This window comes from Macrosteles quadrilineatus, unplaced genomic scaffold (genome assembly GCF_028750875.1).
Source record: "Macrosteles quadrilineatus isolate MER2022 unplaced genomic scaffold, UCM_ALF_1.0 Scaffold_4__1_contigs__length_99947679, whole genome shotgun sequence".
Lineage (NCBI taxonomy): Eukaryota > Metazoa > Arthropoda > Insecta > Hemiptera > Cicadellidae > Macrosteles > Macrosteles quadrilineatus.
Genome location: NW_026542597.1, coordinates 18172168 through 18186731, shown reverse-complemented (window position 1 = coordinate 18186731; position 14564 = coordinate 18172168). Strand labels below are relative to the sequence as shown.

Sequence of the window (14564 nt, the reverse complement as noted above, 5' to 3'; positions counted from 1 at the left end):
CCAAAGGGTCGCAAAGTGAAAATCCTACTGAACAACAATGGCGTTGTGTTATTGACTTTCGTAAATTAAATCAATATATTGAGATTGAACAAGTTCCACTCCCCGATCTCCACTCTGCATTTCATTGGTTTAGTAAGGCTAGGTATTTCAGTTGTATCGATTTAAATCAGTCCTACCATCAAATTCCTCTCTCTGACCGATCCAAAGCATTGACGGCTTTCTGTGTGCCTTGGAACCTATACCAATTCACTAGGGTGCCTTTTGGGTTAGCAACAGGAGCTCAAGTTTTGACACGACTGTTAGACCACATTTTCAGTGACATTAAGTTCAGATATGTTTTCAATTTTTTGGATGATTGTGTGATATATTCAGAGTCTTTTGAAGACCATCTCAAACATTTAGAGGAAGTCTTTACCCGTTTAAGAACAGCAGGATTGACAGTAAATCCCAAGAAGTTAAATTTAGCTGTAAAGGAGATCTCTTTCCTTGGACACATCGTTTCTCATCGTGGCGTATCCATTGATGCTAATAGAACTCAAAGCATTAGGGACTATCAACCTCCCAAAGATGTTAAAGGTGTGTCACGCTTCGTGGGAATGGTGAATTTCTACTCTAAATTCATACCTAAGTATGCGGAAATATGTGCACCCTTGAATAAGTTGCGGAAGAAAGGGGCAATCTTCAAGTGGGGAGAAGAAGAGGACCAGGCCTTCGTAGCTCTCAAGGAAGCTCTGATGAACCCCCCAGTACTCAGGATGGTTGATTTCTCAAAGGAACTAATTCTAACAACGGACAGCAGCGGGATTGCTATCGCGGCGGTATTGCAACAAGAGACAGATGGAGTTAGACAGCCTGTGGCTTACTATTCTAGGACCCTTTCGGAAAGTGAGCGCAAGTTCTCCATTTATGAACTTGAGGGGTTAGCGGTTGTTGAAGCGCTTGAAAAGTTTCGATCTTACCTGGAACATGCACCTTTTCTCTTGGAGACCGATAACCAGGCCTTGTCATGGATTTTGGCTCACCCAAAACAGATTGGAAGAATAGGGAGATGGGTTATGAGAATAATGTCTTTAAAGTTTAGGGTTCAACATATCAGGTCAACTATGAATGTAGGTGGCTGATGCGCTTTCACGGATGTATGACTCAGGCAATCAAGAGATGTCAAGTAGGGAAACCAAAGAGGGAGAAGTAGAAAATCTAGTGGGAGGTTTGTTGGTAGATTTTCCTTTGGCCTTTTCTGATTTGATTTCACACCAGCAGAAGGATGAGGAACTACAAAGAATTGTGGAGAAAGTAAAAGAAGGAAATGCCCCTCCGGCGTTTACATTGAACAAGGGAATTTTGTATTGGCAAGGTGGAAAAGGCATTAAGAAAATTGAATTGCCCTTGAGTTTGGTACCTTTGGTTTTTGATTATTTCCACTGCTCGGCTGTAGGAGGACATCTTGGTAAACACAAAACCACGTTAAAGATAGGAGAATTCTTTCATTGGCCGAATTGGCGTGATGAGATAGCGGAACGAGTAAAAGGATGCGAAATTTGTAGTTTGAGTAAACCTGCCCAAGATTCTCACATAGGAAAGTTGGCGTCAGATGTTTCCGATTATGTAATGGAGAAGATTTATGTGGATTTTGTTGGCCCTTACCCTAGGAGTCGGCAAGGAAACCAGTACCTATTGACAGCCACAGATTCTTTCAGTAAATTTGTTTGGATTTTCCCGATTAGGCAGGCTAAAGCTGAGATTGCGTGTCGGACTCTAAAGGAGAGACTTTTCCAGCATTTCTCTTATCCAAAATGGATTGTGTCAGACAATGGCACGCCTTTCACTAGCAAGCTTTTTAAGAATTTCTGTTTCACTCATGGGATACGACATATTACTACCTCCCCTTATAGGCCACATGGTAACCAAGTTGAGCGTTTTCACAGAAATTTAAGATCTGCACTAATCGCTTTCCACGCTGAAAGTCAAAACAGGTGGGATGAGAATATTCCGTGGTTGGAGTTGGCTTTCAATTCAGCCGTACATGAAGCCAATAAAGACACACCTTTCAAATTGATGTTTGGTTTCCGACCCAACTACCCATTATCCAATCTCTGGAACATCGACACACTGCTACCGGACAGACCAACAACTGGAGAAATTAAAGAGCATTGGCTTCGGGCTAAAAGAAATCTAGTCAGGGCTCATGAGAGGGTCAGAGTAAAATATGACAGAGAACATAGAGATTCCCCTTTTGTAGTAGGACAATTAGTGTGGTGCAAAGATTTTCCACAAAGTAGAGGAAAGGACAAAGTAGCTGCCAAACTCAGTTATAGGTGGAAGGGACCGTTTAGGATTATACGTTTCTTATCCCCAGTTACCGCGGAACTGTGGGACATGAAAACAAACCGAGTTTACAGGAAAAGTCACGTCTCTCATTTGAAGTGTTACCATAAATCTAACAATGGTTAGGTACAAACAAGTGTTTACTATTTGGACTTATATGTAAGATAAGAAGCCTGATCAACTTCTTATTTTCATTATTTACCCGGCTCAGACAATTTCCGTTATGCAGGCATAACGAGACAAGAAAGTAGTACTACAAATGTGTAAATAAAAATTATTTCATCGATGAAAAACTATAAAAGACCATGGCAGTAGATATTAGTATTTAGAATTTAAGTTTTCATAGGTTTCAATGAACCGGGGTTCATTGTTTTGGAGGAGGGAGTATGTGCCGGAAATTCACCAGAAATTTTTGAATTTTTTCCGTCACCAGTTTTTTGGGTCATAAGAGAACTTAATCAATGATGAGAGTTTTCTCTAAAACATTCTTATAGTGCGAGAACACCGAGTTTCTGAGATTTTATTTTGCGTGTGTGGTAGAACTGGGAGCATCGGCAATGACAACCCGAAAATTGACAACGTTATAGGAAATCAAGTGGAAGTTTATTTGTTTGAGATATTTAATATTACTTTGTTTTAGAATTTAAGGCGTATTGGAAATCATGTTGGTGGACGATATTAATTTTGTGTTACTTTTTCCAGTCGTTTGACTATGTTTAAATCCGTTACTGTTGTTTAAGTTTCGGTTTTGGTTTCAGTCGTTAGTTGAGTCGGCGTCCCGGTTTCTTTTTCTCTTGCCTCGCCATCTTGCAGAGAAGTACCATGTAGTTTTTCTCACTCTAGAACTTTTACCAAAGTCTTTTGAATTTTGTTTCCTTAAATATGTTTGAGTGATATCATTTTAAATTTCATGTTTGACTGACTCACCCACAACCCCATTATAATGGTAAGTTGAATTTGTATTAACTACTAATTAAGATCTCAAAACTGACTCAGAGAAAAATGCTGATTAGTTCGTTTCGCCGGTAGGAAGTTTCATACCTGTTAAAATGTTACACATTTTTTAAGATTCAAAAGTTCTGTTAATCTTATTTTAATCCCTGACTTGTAAAATTTCTTTTCCTTTTAAAATAAACTGTATCATACCCACTAGCCTAGGCCTACACTTGAATTATTTGGCAGGTATATTTTTGAAAGAAATCTCTGTATTGGTATCTAGTAACGATTAATTATTGTTTATTGCATTGCTGTAACTTTGTCAGACATCCAGGAGGCTCTGTGTTTAAGATAAATTTAATTTCTGGTCTTTTAGTTAGCTGGAAGGATAGGACTAAAGATTGCAGGCTAGGCCTACCAGATCCAATGACTGGTTAACGGCACATGTGGCGATTTGGTTTTGCAGATAAAGGAAAAACACTGTTATTGTTTCACACAGGCATAAATATTTTGGTTTCTATAAATTTTGTAAATTTTAATAAAATAGTGAGTTATACTACTTAGGCCTATTATGGAAACACTTGTAAAAAAAAAAAGGAAACTTTGTCAATTCAGATTTGGTTTTAGTAGGTTTTATTTCCAATTGTATGTAGCTATTTTCTTTAAATATCAAAATGTTCTAACATGTAATGTGAACTAAATGAATCTCAAATTTTGAGTGTTAAAGATGTAACGAATTTCACTTTCATTTAAAACTTAGACCTATTGTATACAGATTACTATGTATGAAGTTTTTTGTAACAGGGGTTCGACTTCCTGGGACGAACACGCTGAGGTCATCGTAGAACTAACTTGAAGCCGCAGGCCTACTAGCCTAGACACCTGGGTATGGGAAAGCAACACCACTTAGAGGAACCTCTTGTCTACCCTGTGTTTGGAGGCGAGGACCCTTTTTGAGTCTGTCGGACCTGGAGTTTTTCAACGCTAGAGTACATCCATGGGCAACTACCTACTTCTGTCCACCTCACCAACACACCTCAAAATTGCTCGATACTCAGGTGACTTCTAAACTTTTTGGAAATTATTTTGCTTCAGCGGATGGACTGATCTACAACTTTCAAAGTGAAATCTAAATTAGGCCTAGGCCTATTTGAACTTAGTGGGTGCACCCATGGACTCAAATTAACTTCATGTATACAACTTTATAAATTTTGGTTATTATTTCTGGCCTAACTTTAACTTGGTGATTTCCAGCGAATTTTTGGTAGAGATTCTTGTAACGTTAAACTGTTTTATCTGTTCTGAATTTTAGCTTTAACTTTAACTCATTTTATATTGAATTTTATTCTGTAAACCCATACTGGGAAGAATTAAAAGATGTTTTGATTAAATTTCACTTAACTTTAACTTTTATAAATTTTTGGCCAAGCTTCAATAGGTTACGGCACAGACTTGGTGTCCCAGGAATTACTGTTTAGATTTATAGTTAGTTTCTTTATTGCAGGTTGTAATTTTATTTAAGTATTTGTATCTTTTAAGAGTTTTGGGTCCAAAATCTCGTCTTGTGTTAAGGTTGGCGAAACAAAGGTTTTAGTTGATAAGTAATTCAACATTTTGACTTTTCAGGTGTTAATTATTTAGGAATTTGTCTACGCTTTTATCATACTTGTAGTAAATTTGTCATTTATGGTTTGAACCAGTTTGTAAAAGGGTATTTGTTTTTCTTTTAATAAATCAGGGTGAGTCAGTTACGATGTGTTATCATTTCCCGGTCCTGCTGACCTGTTTGAGATTGTCCCACCCTTCAGGTGGTACAAATTTGACTAATCCATTTCTTTTATTCATAATTTACTTCATAACAGTGTAGTATTAGTCCTGGACTGTGGTTGAAAGAGGTACAGACAACAGCACATTAGTCATGTTCAATTTTAATGTGTTGGTTTACAAAACATAAAACGTTGGCGTAGGTAGAACCGTATACAGCCATTTGTCAGTCTGCCAGGCCATTTGACACCTCGCCATGCTTCATCACAGGCTTGCTATTGTGGAGTGGATTAAATTATCCACACCTTTGAAACTTTATGATGACACTTGACATATTGTTAAACTGTACCTAATCAGAGACAGGTGGAACGGTATTGTGTGTTTTCTTCTTTTTGGAGCACCACATGCCATTTTCAATGGAGAAAAAACGATCAAAGACAATTAAAGACAATAATTAGAAATCAACGACTTGCATATTTTTTATGATGCAGATAAACGTGCTGTAAAATAAATTAAATTGAATTTTATTGTTGATTTTGTTTTGTTTGACATACTGTATTATGAATGTATGGTATCAGTTATTTAACTAATAATAAAAAACCCGTAAGAAAATAATCCGAGTTGCACTGGCTGATAACGCTAGTAGTTAGTTATCTGTGTAACAATGAAAATATCAGCTTAAATAAATATTGTCATATACTGTATTGAGAAATTACTGCAGCCCTTATAGCACATACTAAATCTCACTTTCTCACTTTCCCAAAGAATGATGGGGTTGTCTGTTGTGAGTCTAGGTAGATAGATAGATAGATAGATAACAGTGCTTTATTTTTCTGAATCGTTTACAAATTTACAGATTGTATTCTTTTTATGCACGAAAGACAATAGTCATTTAACCGTCTGTCTGGTTGGCAAAGTCCACTTCCACTATCTAAATAAAATCAACACTGCACTGATATAAAAAATAATAAACATAAAAGCACTCACTTAAAAGCTAAAATAAAATTTAACCTAATTTAAATTCATTCCAATTTTTTGAACTGCACCAAGGATTCTAATCTATTGCCTACACATACTAATACACATACCTACACATCATACTAGGCTTTACTGTAAATACATACATACACACATACAAACATACAGATATATTCTAACATACAGTTTTTAGAGTTAAACCAAGAATTTCCTTATACAGTAAACAGTTAAATAATAAATCTTTGAGATAAAAAGTAATGCTGAAACATAAAATACTGCTCTAATAAAATGAAAGAAAAAAAACAGAGTATATGATTATTGAAATTCATCATCAAATAGCCTAGTATATAATGTTTTAAACTGCTTAATTCATGTATGCTTATTGTCACCTGTCGTTCAAAAGATTACCCTCGACTCGAATACCTTTAGAACAGAATATTCCCATCAAGTTAGGATTTTTTAAAATTAAATTCATTTATTAGCTCCCGCCTACGGACCCAGGCTAGCTTAAAAAAGTTACCCAAACCTCGCCAATCCCTCCCATTTAGATAAGAGAAAAACTCATGATAATCAATAGTTAATTTTTGTAAATGACATTTTCTAAGGTCTTTAAAACGGGACACCTTGCCACAAAGTGAAAAACAGTTTCATTTTCATGCAGGTTACACAAGGAACAAAAATCATTTTTATTAACCACCCAGGGTTTATAATTTGTAGTCTAGGTAGCTGTACGGTAGCAATTTTCGAGCTTCCAAAACTCTCATATTGATAATTTCATGTGAAAACTTAATTTAGGCCCGTAAAAACTAAAATTTATTCATACGATTTCTTCAAAATAACATTTTATCATTACGCGTCACAACTCAGGTAGGTAATAGAAATAACAGTGTGGTGTTATATGTGAGGTTTTTGAAAAGTGAAGATAACCTGCAACACCTGTTTAAGCAAAAACAAGCCTTGAAGTAAAACAAAACACGAAAAGAGATCACGAATCCAAGTTTGTTTTTATCAAATGAAACTAAACAGTACTCTAACCTTAAAAGCATAAATTTTAATGTAAGACAAAAACCATAAACCTTAAAGGGTTGTTCCAGTTCCTAACCTTACGTGTAATTCACAGCAAAACCCCACGAATCCCTGATTAAATTTGCTGTCACTCGGGGCCTCTGTTGATTAGGAGACCCTAACAGGATCAGCTGTTTAATCAAGTTATGGAATAAACGTAGAGGGTACATGAGCTATAGATTTACAGTTATGATATACGACAAAAAGAAAACAAAACTACTTAGAAACTCTTGTTGGAAATAAAATGATGGAGGATAGAGCTATCATGATATTGGCAAAACTGAGTAATTAAAAACGTAGTTTTATAGATTAATACAGCAAAAACAAAATTTGGAATTCCACGAATAAAAAATGAAAAATCGAAACCAAACAATATAATCCCCTTTCCGCAGCAAACCTGCAGACATTACATTTGCCTGAAAATCTTGAAAGAGTACCTAGGTTTTCTGCTAAAGTGTGTTTTTATATAAAATATTAGTAGCTTAGTATAAAATTAATAAATTTGCTAAGTATAATCAAAATATTTCCATAAATAAGCAAACTACAAGATTTTAAAGTATTCTCCATAAGAATAACATGGGAATGCAAAATTTGCAATGTTTGAAATTTCTCCGTTCCCAATAACCGTACGAAAACACTTTACTAAATTATTTGTTTTTTAGCCTCTTTAAAATGGTATAGAGAGAATTTGGGATATTTTGTGTTTTGAGGGTCAAAAATTTGAAAACCCAATTTTCACCTCATAAAACCCCCCATAAAATCCTGTTCCCATGGTCTGATCATGCTGGTTCGCGTACTTATTCAAGGTTATCCCGCCTTACACCTTCAAACCAAATTTCATCAAAATCATTCAAAAATTACTGAAGTTATCGCATTCACGGGCGTATATACATATATATCAAAATTTGAACGAATAGTGTTTTTGTTCTCTGGGGACATCAAAATGAAAAAGTAAAACGGTCCCTGCTCCAGGTCTTACCGTGCCACCTACGGCAATAGCTACTTCCCTATAGGGAAGTTCGCTAAAACACTGCGACAAATATCCGGAGGGGTAAAACCATAAACACAAATTCTGTAATTTTTTTATATATTTGTGATTGAAAATAATCGACTGTTTGTGCTTTATGATATAAAATCTATAACCATATTATTTGAAAATATACATGGCTCTAAATGCTTTATTTAGGTAGACGCCTCCATTCAGTAGACATGGGATATTACTGTGGAATATATAATTTGCATTTAATTACAATTTGGAACTTTAATCCTATTAATGATTGAAACCAGCACACAACTATCGGATACATTTGATTAGTCAACTTTGATTAGTTAGTTTGAATAAAACCAACTAATAGCTGATTGATTGGACTTGACATAACCAAAAGCTTGCAAACATAATGCGATTCAACAACCTACTTTACCATGATATTGTGATGCTAAGCTTTCTATTAGGGTGTTTCTGCTAGATAAATATAAAAAATGTAATTTTATAAGCTCAGGATTACCTTAAAAACTTCAAACTACAGTACTCCAATATGTTCAGAAGTAATTGTATATCGTTTTCATTCCTTTCTAGGCATATTTTGATAATTTGAGATAACCATAAATACCCCCGCCATAGCAAACCTGCAGACTAATTGAGTTTTCAATTTCCCAAAAATATCTCATTAAAGATTTTGTATTTATTCACTATCTCAATAACATAATTTACCGAGTACTTAGATATGCTGATAGATACAAGGTAATCAAGTTTGTTTCTTATGTACTTATATACTTTAGTATGAAATAATAAAAAAATCCTAATGTTATAAAAATATGTTTATAAGCAAGCAAACTACAACAGTTTAAGTTACTTATTCCCCATAAAACTTTATGGAAATTCCAAATTTACAGTTTTTTCCACCAATCTTTAGGAGCATGTCAACTCATAACTCATGACTCATAACTCATTTATTGAACCAAAATAACAAATACAAAATTTGCATTGGTCATGTCAATTAATAGCGTGCTTCAATAAAACTATACCAATTATACTTCTTTCAACAAAAAACTAACCAACTAACTAAAAAAAAACCATCAGCGACACAATCTCGAACACTGTAGTAACCCTTGGCCAAGAGTATTTTTTGATTTGCTTTTTAAAGCTGTTCAAGTCCGACTCCAGCTGAAGGGAGGGAGGGAGGAGATTAAAAAGTTTAATGCCATTGTAATGAAAGTGTCTCTTGAAAAATGTAGTTGAATGAGATGGCAATTTAAGATGAGAATTGTTACGTAGTGAATAGGAATGTGTAAGTGAAGATTGGTATTGGTGTAAGTTTTTTTTATGAGAATCAAAGTTTCCAAAATGTTTATTGAGGGAAATGTTAAAATTTGTGATAAAATAAAGTATTGCCTGCAAGATGTTCTTCTTCTTTGCAAACCAAAGACTGCCCTAACTGCCCTCTTCTGGAGTCGGAAAAGGAAAGACGTTTTCCCACACTCACACCCCCACACCGGCACTGCGTGAGATATGTTGATTATATATCAGGTGCGGGGAAATCACTCCATAATATGCTGTAATTAGAACATCACATTTTGCAAACTTAGAAAGTTGGCGGAGAAGAAAGATTCCCGAAGGAATTCTTCTGCACACAGTGTCAATATGGGAATGAAAGCGCAGGTTTCTATCGAGCACCAATCCCAAGAACTTAACCTGATCAGGTTTAAATGGTTTATAAATAAACTGCAAAGTCTTATGGGTTTAGGGTCTAAAATTAGAAAAAAACTATTTTTGCCCCCTAAAACACCCGTTTCCCTTGACCGATTAGCATGATTATTTCCGGTTCGTGAAATCGTTCGAATAAATGTAGGTTTAGGCCTACACGTGGAAAAAATCATTAGTACTTTTACCCAACTTTTAAAGTCAGTATTTGTACTAGTCTATTACTTTAAACTTTTGAACTTTACTCAAGTCAAATAATCAATAACTTCACTTAGAGATGGGACGACATTTTTTTACATTGTTACAATAACACTACCGAAACTTGATAATTAACTTGTACAAGTGTACAAGTGCAGTAATTCAAAGATACAAGTTCACAACTCACTCACGTCTGTATGAGAGACTAGTGACTCATTTCATAAAGTTTTGACTCGGTCAACTACATCACTGCTGAGAATATGGCAAGATATCCTTCGATAATTAACTTTGTAAATCATTGGGAACATTTTGGGGTATTCCTTTACTTACTCAGCATCCAAGGAAATAATCTGCAATAAATAATCTTTATGTAAGTTAATTACAATACAATTTCAAAACAAATTAAACCAATTATACTCTTTAAATTCCGTAACATAAACAGAGATTTATTGAACGTGGTCCACTAACAGATATTTTGAGACAGCCTGGATATCACAAAGGACAACATGGATGACTGAGCAAAGCTGTGAGACCCATTTGTGCGGAATCTAACATAGGCAGGTCTACTGCTACCTGAGACCCTGAGACACCTGAGACAAACCTCTCACTATAAATTACCCTCCTTTTGCTACAACTCCTTAGGTTTAGAGGTAATGACAAAACAATAATGACGGAAAGAAGTCAAGAAAACTCAATAGATAAAAATGATCTATTAAAGCCACAAAATATTTTAAATATATTTAACCAAAAAAGTTTGCTAAATACGTAAAAATGTCCTTATAAAAAATTAACCATGGACTTCGGATATAAACCTCACTTAATACTGTCTATTGATTCCTAAAGATGAAGATTTTCTATCATGTATTTAGATAAAAAGGTATACATATAAAATATCTATTAGTTAGGGTGTATATTTTTAACATTGTTTAGTAAACGATAAAAGTAGGGACTTCCCTTTTAAAAACATCATTAAATAATAATGAAAACTATTTTTTTTAAATAATTTTTTTTATTTTAATGCCTGTGGTATTTTTTATGGAGGTATACTGTTAATACTGTTAAAACTGTTCATACTGTTAATACTGTTCAATGAAATGGCGACCATACATAGTAGGTATTTTAAGCCAAGTATGAATGGAGATAAGTGTAGGATGAGTGGCGTGATCTTATAGTCTTGTTAGTGACTAAGGCCGACATTCCTTAGACACAGCTGTTAATTGATAGCCCATACAGCTAATGACAACTAAGGGACCGACAGTTTATAGTGGAATCCGAACCACATTTTTCCTTGGTATATACGAATTGGTCTAATTATCAGGATAGTACTGCGGATAGTCGTAGTACTCACTCGTGCGGACGTTAATCCACACCAGGGAGTATCGCATCCACAGTGCATGCCTATAAATATCCACAATTCAGATACACAAACGGTTTTTGGGAAAGAGGTTCAAAACCCAAATGCTTTGTGGACGTGCCGTGAATCGAAACCATCCCTCCCCCCTCCGAAGTCCGAGACACTAATCACTGAGCTAGCAACATACCCAAAAATGCTAAACTGAAGTCGTTAACTGTTTTAACAATTTACTGCGTATCAATTAAATTCACTATTCACACAAAGTTGCCCAACCAACTCTAGTTCGGCACCAATAAACTCAAGTTGATTGAGCCCGATACAAAAGGGGTTATTTAAGGAACTTATGACGGCCCAAAGATCAGACGCAACAAATAATTCAATTTCTACGAGGAAGTTAAGGAAAGCATTGGTCGATGGGTATGAAGCGTTGAGTCTTTCCTATTAAAAATAAAAACTCAAAATACTATGATATTTTCATGCGTTTTCCTATTAATTTCATTGTATTTCAACGTAATAAATTACCTACATAAGGTCAAGTAATTTAAATTAACTCAAATTTTAGTACAGTAAAAAATTTTTGTTTGTTGTCTGATTTCTTGTGGATATAATCATGAATATTTTGAAATTTTACCCAAATAACAAGGTGTAGTATAATACAAAGCTGGATTATATATTCATAATGTTAATTACTTTATTCTATCGCTAGTTTCTTAATTAATATAGCTGTTCAAGTTAAATGAGTATTTAGAAGTTGAAAATTTTGCAATGCTTGGTACTACCTAGTAGTTTGGTTAAAATTATCATTCTACAAAAATAATAATGTTCTTTGTATCCAGTGGCCATAACTGAATATTTATTCGATTTCAAAATGAGTGATAGAAAAGATTGTTGACATATGCAGCACTGAAGAAAAGATTTTTATAAAGGAATGCCATATATTTCTTCGGGAATTTCATTAATCTCAGAATAATTTAAGTCCGTCCATCCCTAGGACTTAGAAACTATTCATTTTGAACACCGTGATGGTTTTAATTAATATAATAGTGTTGAAAATTAAAGTTTTTAATTACAGTAGCAAGTTTTTTCAAGTTGTTAAACTCTTTCTTTTGCTTATGAACATGCCTTAAAACCTGTCATAAGGACCTATAATATACAACAATTTGTAACATGAATTGTTCGTCGGTTATATGAATTATATACGATCATTAAATAAACATCAACACTTTAAGTTCGAAAAAAGTAACGCAACACTTTTTTTTTCATTCTAATGGGACATATTATTAGGCCTATTTTAAAAGACTTGAAAATATTTTAAAACTAGATCAATTATAAGCAAAACAATACTGTGTTTTATAACGTTAGGCAAGAAAGAGGCTTTCTCTTTCTTGCCTAACGTTCCAGTTTTAAAATATTTTCAAGTCTTTTAAAATAGGCCTAATAATATGTCCCATTATTTTATGATTGTTGGCAATTCATCTTTCAAATGGAATAGATGTCGATTCCGAGGTAAGATTATGTATGTGTGCTTTTAAAAAAAATAAAACATGTATGCGTAAAACATTCCTTTCTTTTAAGTTGCTTTTAGTCATCATACACCAAAGTACCTAGTTGCTAGTCTTATCAGATTTGTTAATTTTTTACGTACGATTGTCGTAATACTACAAAGGACACTATTGGCTGTGATGGAAACTGAAATAATTAAGGCGTTCAATGCTCGCCAGCAATTAGACGCTATCTACCTTGATTTTTCTAAGGCGTTTGATAGAGTTAGCCACCACCATCTCCTGGCTAAATTAAAAGCTTATGGAATAATTGGAGAGCTCCTAGATTGGTTCGGATCCTATCTTTCCAACCGTAAGTTGAGAGTTAGATTCTTTGGACACCTATCAACTGAATTTGAAGTGACGTCGGGTGTACCCCAGGGCTCGCATTTGGGACCTTATCTTTTTAACACCTTTGTGAATGATATTGTTGAGGTTATTGGGTCTGACTGTCTGCTTTTTGCAGATGATTTGAAGGTGTATGGAAAAATTACCTCACCGGCTGATTGTCTGTTGCTTCAGGAGAGTCTCCAGGCTATTGTGAATTGGTGCCAGATAAACAACATGTCACTCAATGTGAAGAAATGCAACTGTATTACATTTCATAGAATTAAATCTGCCATCATCTTCGACTACAAACTGGATAACATTCCACTGACTCGTTGTGAGAGTATCCGTGACCTTGGAGTAATGCTTGCTCAGGATTTGAGACCCAATTTACATATCCAAAACGTCTGTGCGAAAGCGTCTAGATCTCTTGGCCTGTTAGCACGTTCTTCCAGAGACTTTGATGACCTCAACTCTCTTAGGACACTCTATTGCACCCTTGTACGTCCGCTGCTTGAATATAACAGCGTAGTATGGTCGCCGCATCAGATTACCCTGGTTCGGGAGCTTCAGACCATCCAAGACAGGTTCTTACGTCTCCTTGGCTGTCGGATGGGGTTTGCCTTCAGAGAAGTTCCTATTAGAGATCTCGAGCCATTGTTCAACCTTCAAAGCTTGGAAGTCAGAAGAGATGTTTCTGGAGTAGTGTTTCTGCACAAGCTGGTGAATGGTTTCGTGGACTGTCCGGAGCTGCTAGGCCAGATTGGTTTCCTCTGTCGTACTGGAACCAGATCTACCGACCTTTTTGGAAGACGGCATGTGAGCACCAACTATGATGCAAACAGCACCCTCAATAGGATCCAGAGACTTGGGAACAAAGCCTCACACCACATCGACTTTTTCGCTGACAGTTCCACATCAGTCAAGAGGAGCCTGCTAAGAGTCGCAACTGACGAGCTCTACAGCCTGCGACAATGACATAGTGACAGTAGTTTGTAATCGTAATGCATGTAGACACAATCTGTACCTTTGTTAGTATTTAAGTCAGATTATATTTTTTGTTGCAATTCAGTATTCATTAGTTTAACAAAAGTCAGATTATATATTGTTGTCTTTTCGAAATATTTATTTGTTGTTATTGTTGCATAATCAAAGAAAAAAATTTATATATATATATTTATTGTTGTTGTAAGTATGAAAATATTTATTTGTTGTTAATGGTTTGATAAATGGTATATGGTGATGTTATATTGTTACTTGTTCATAGTACATATTTTTTTTTTTGCTGTTGAATTTAGACTAATGTATCAATTACGTTGTTGCTGTTGTTGTAATTATTTGTAGATTTTTATCACATCTTGCTTTGATTTGTATT

General features: G+C 35.0%; 1 protein-coding gene across 1 annotated transcript; it reads left to right on the top strand.

The window, feature by feature from the left end:
- Positions 1 to 13426: 13426 nt before the first annotated feature.
- On the top strand, positions 13427 to 14167 carry LOC128992781 (uncharacterized). The gene has a single exon (XM_054416520.1). It carries the CDS (start codon positions 13427 to 13429, stop codon positions 14165 to 14167), a length of 741 nt encoding a protein of 246 aa, XP_054272495.1.
- Positions 14168 to 14564: the final 397 nt, after the last annotated feature.

Coding starts and splice junctions, on each gene's coding strand:
- LOC128992781 (XM_054416520.1), top strand. CDS start 13,427: ATGTCACTCAATGTGAAGAAATGCAACTGTATTACATTTCATAGAATT.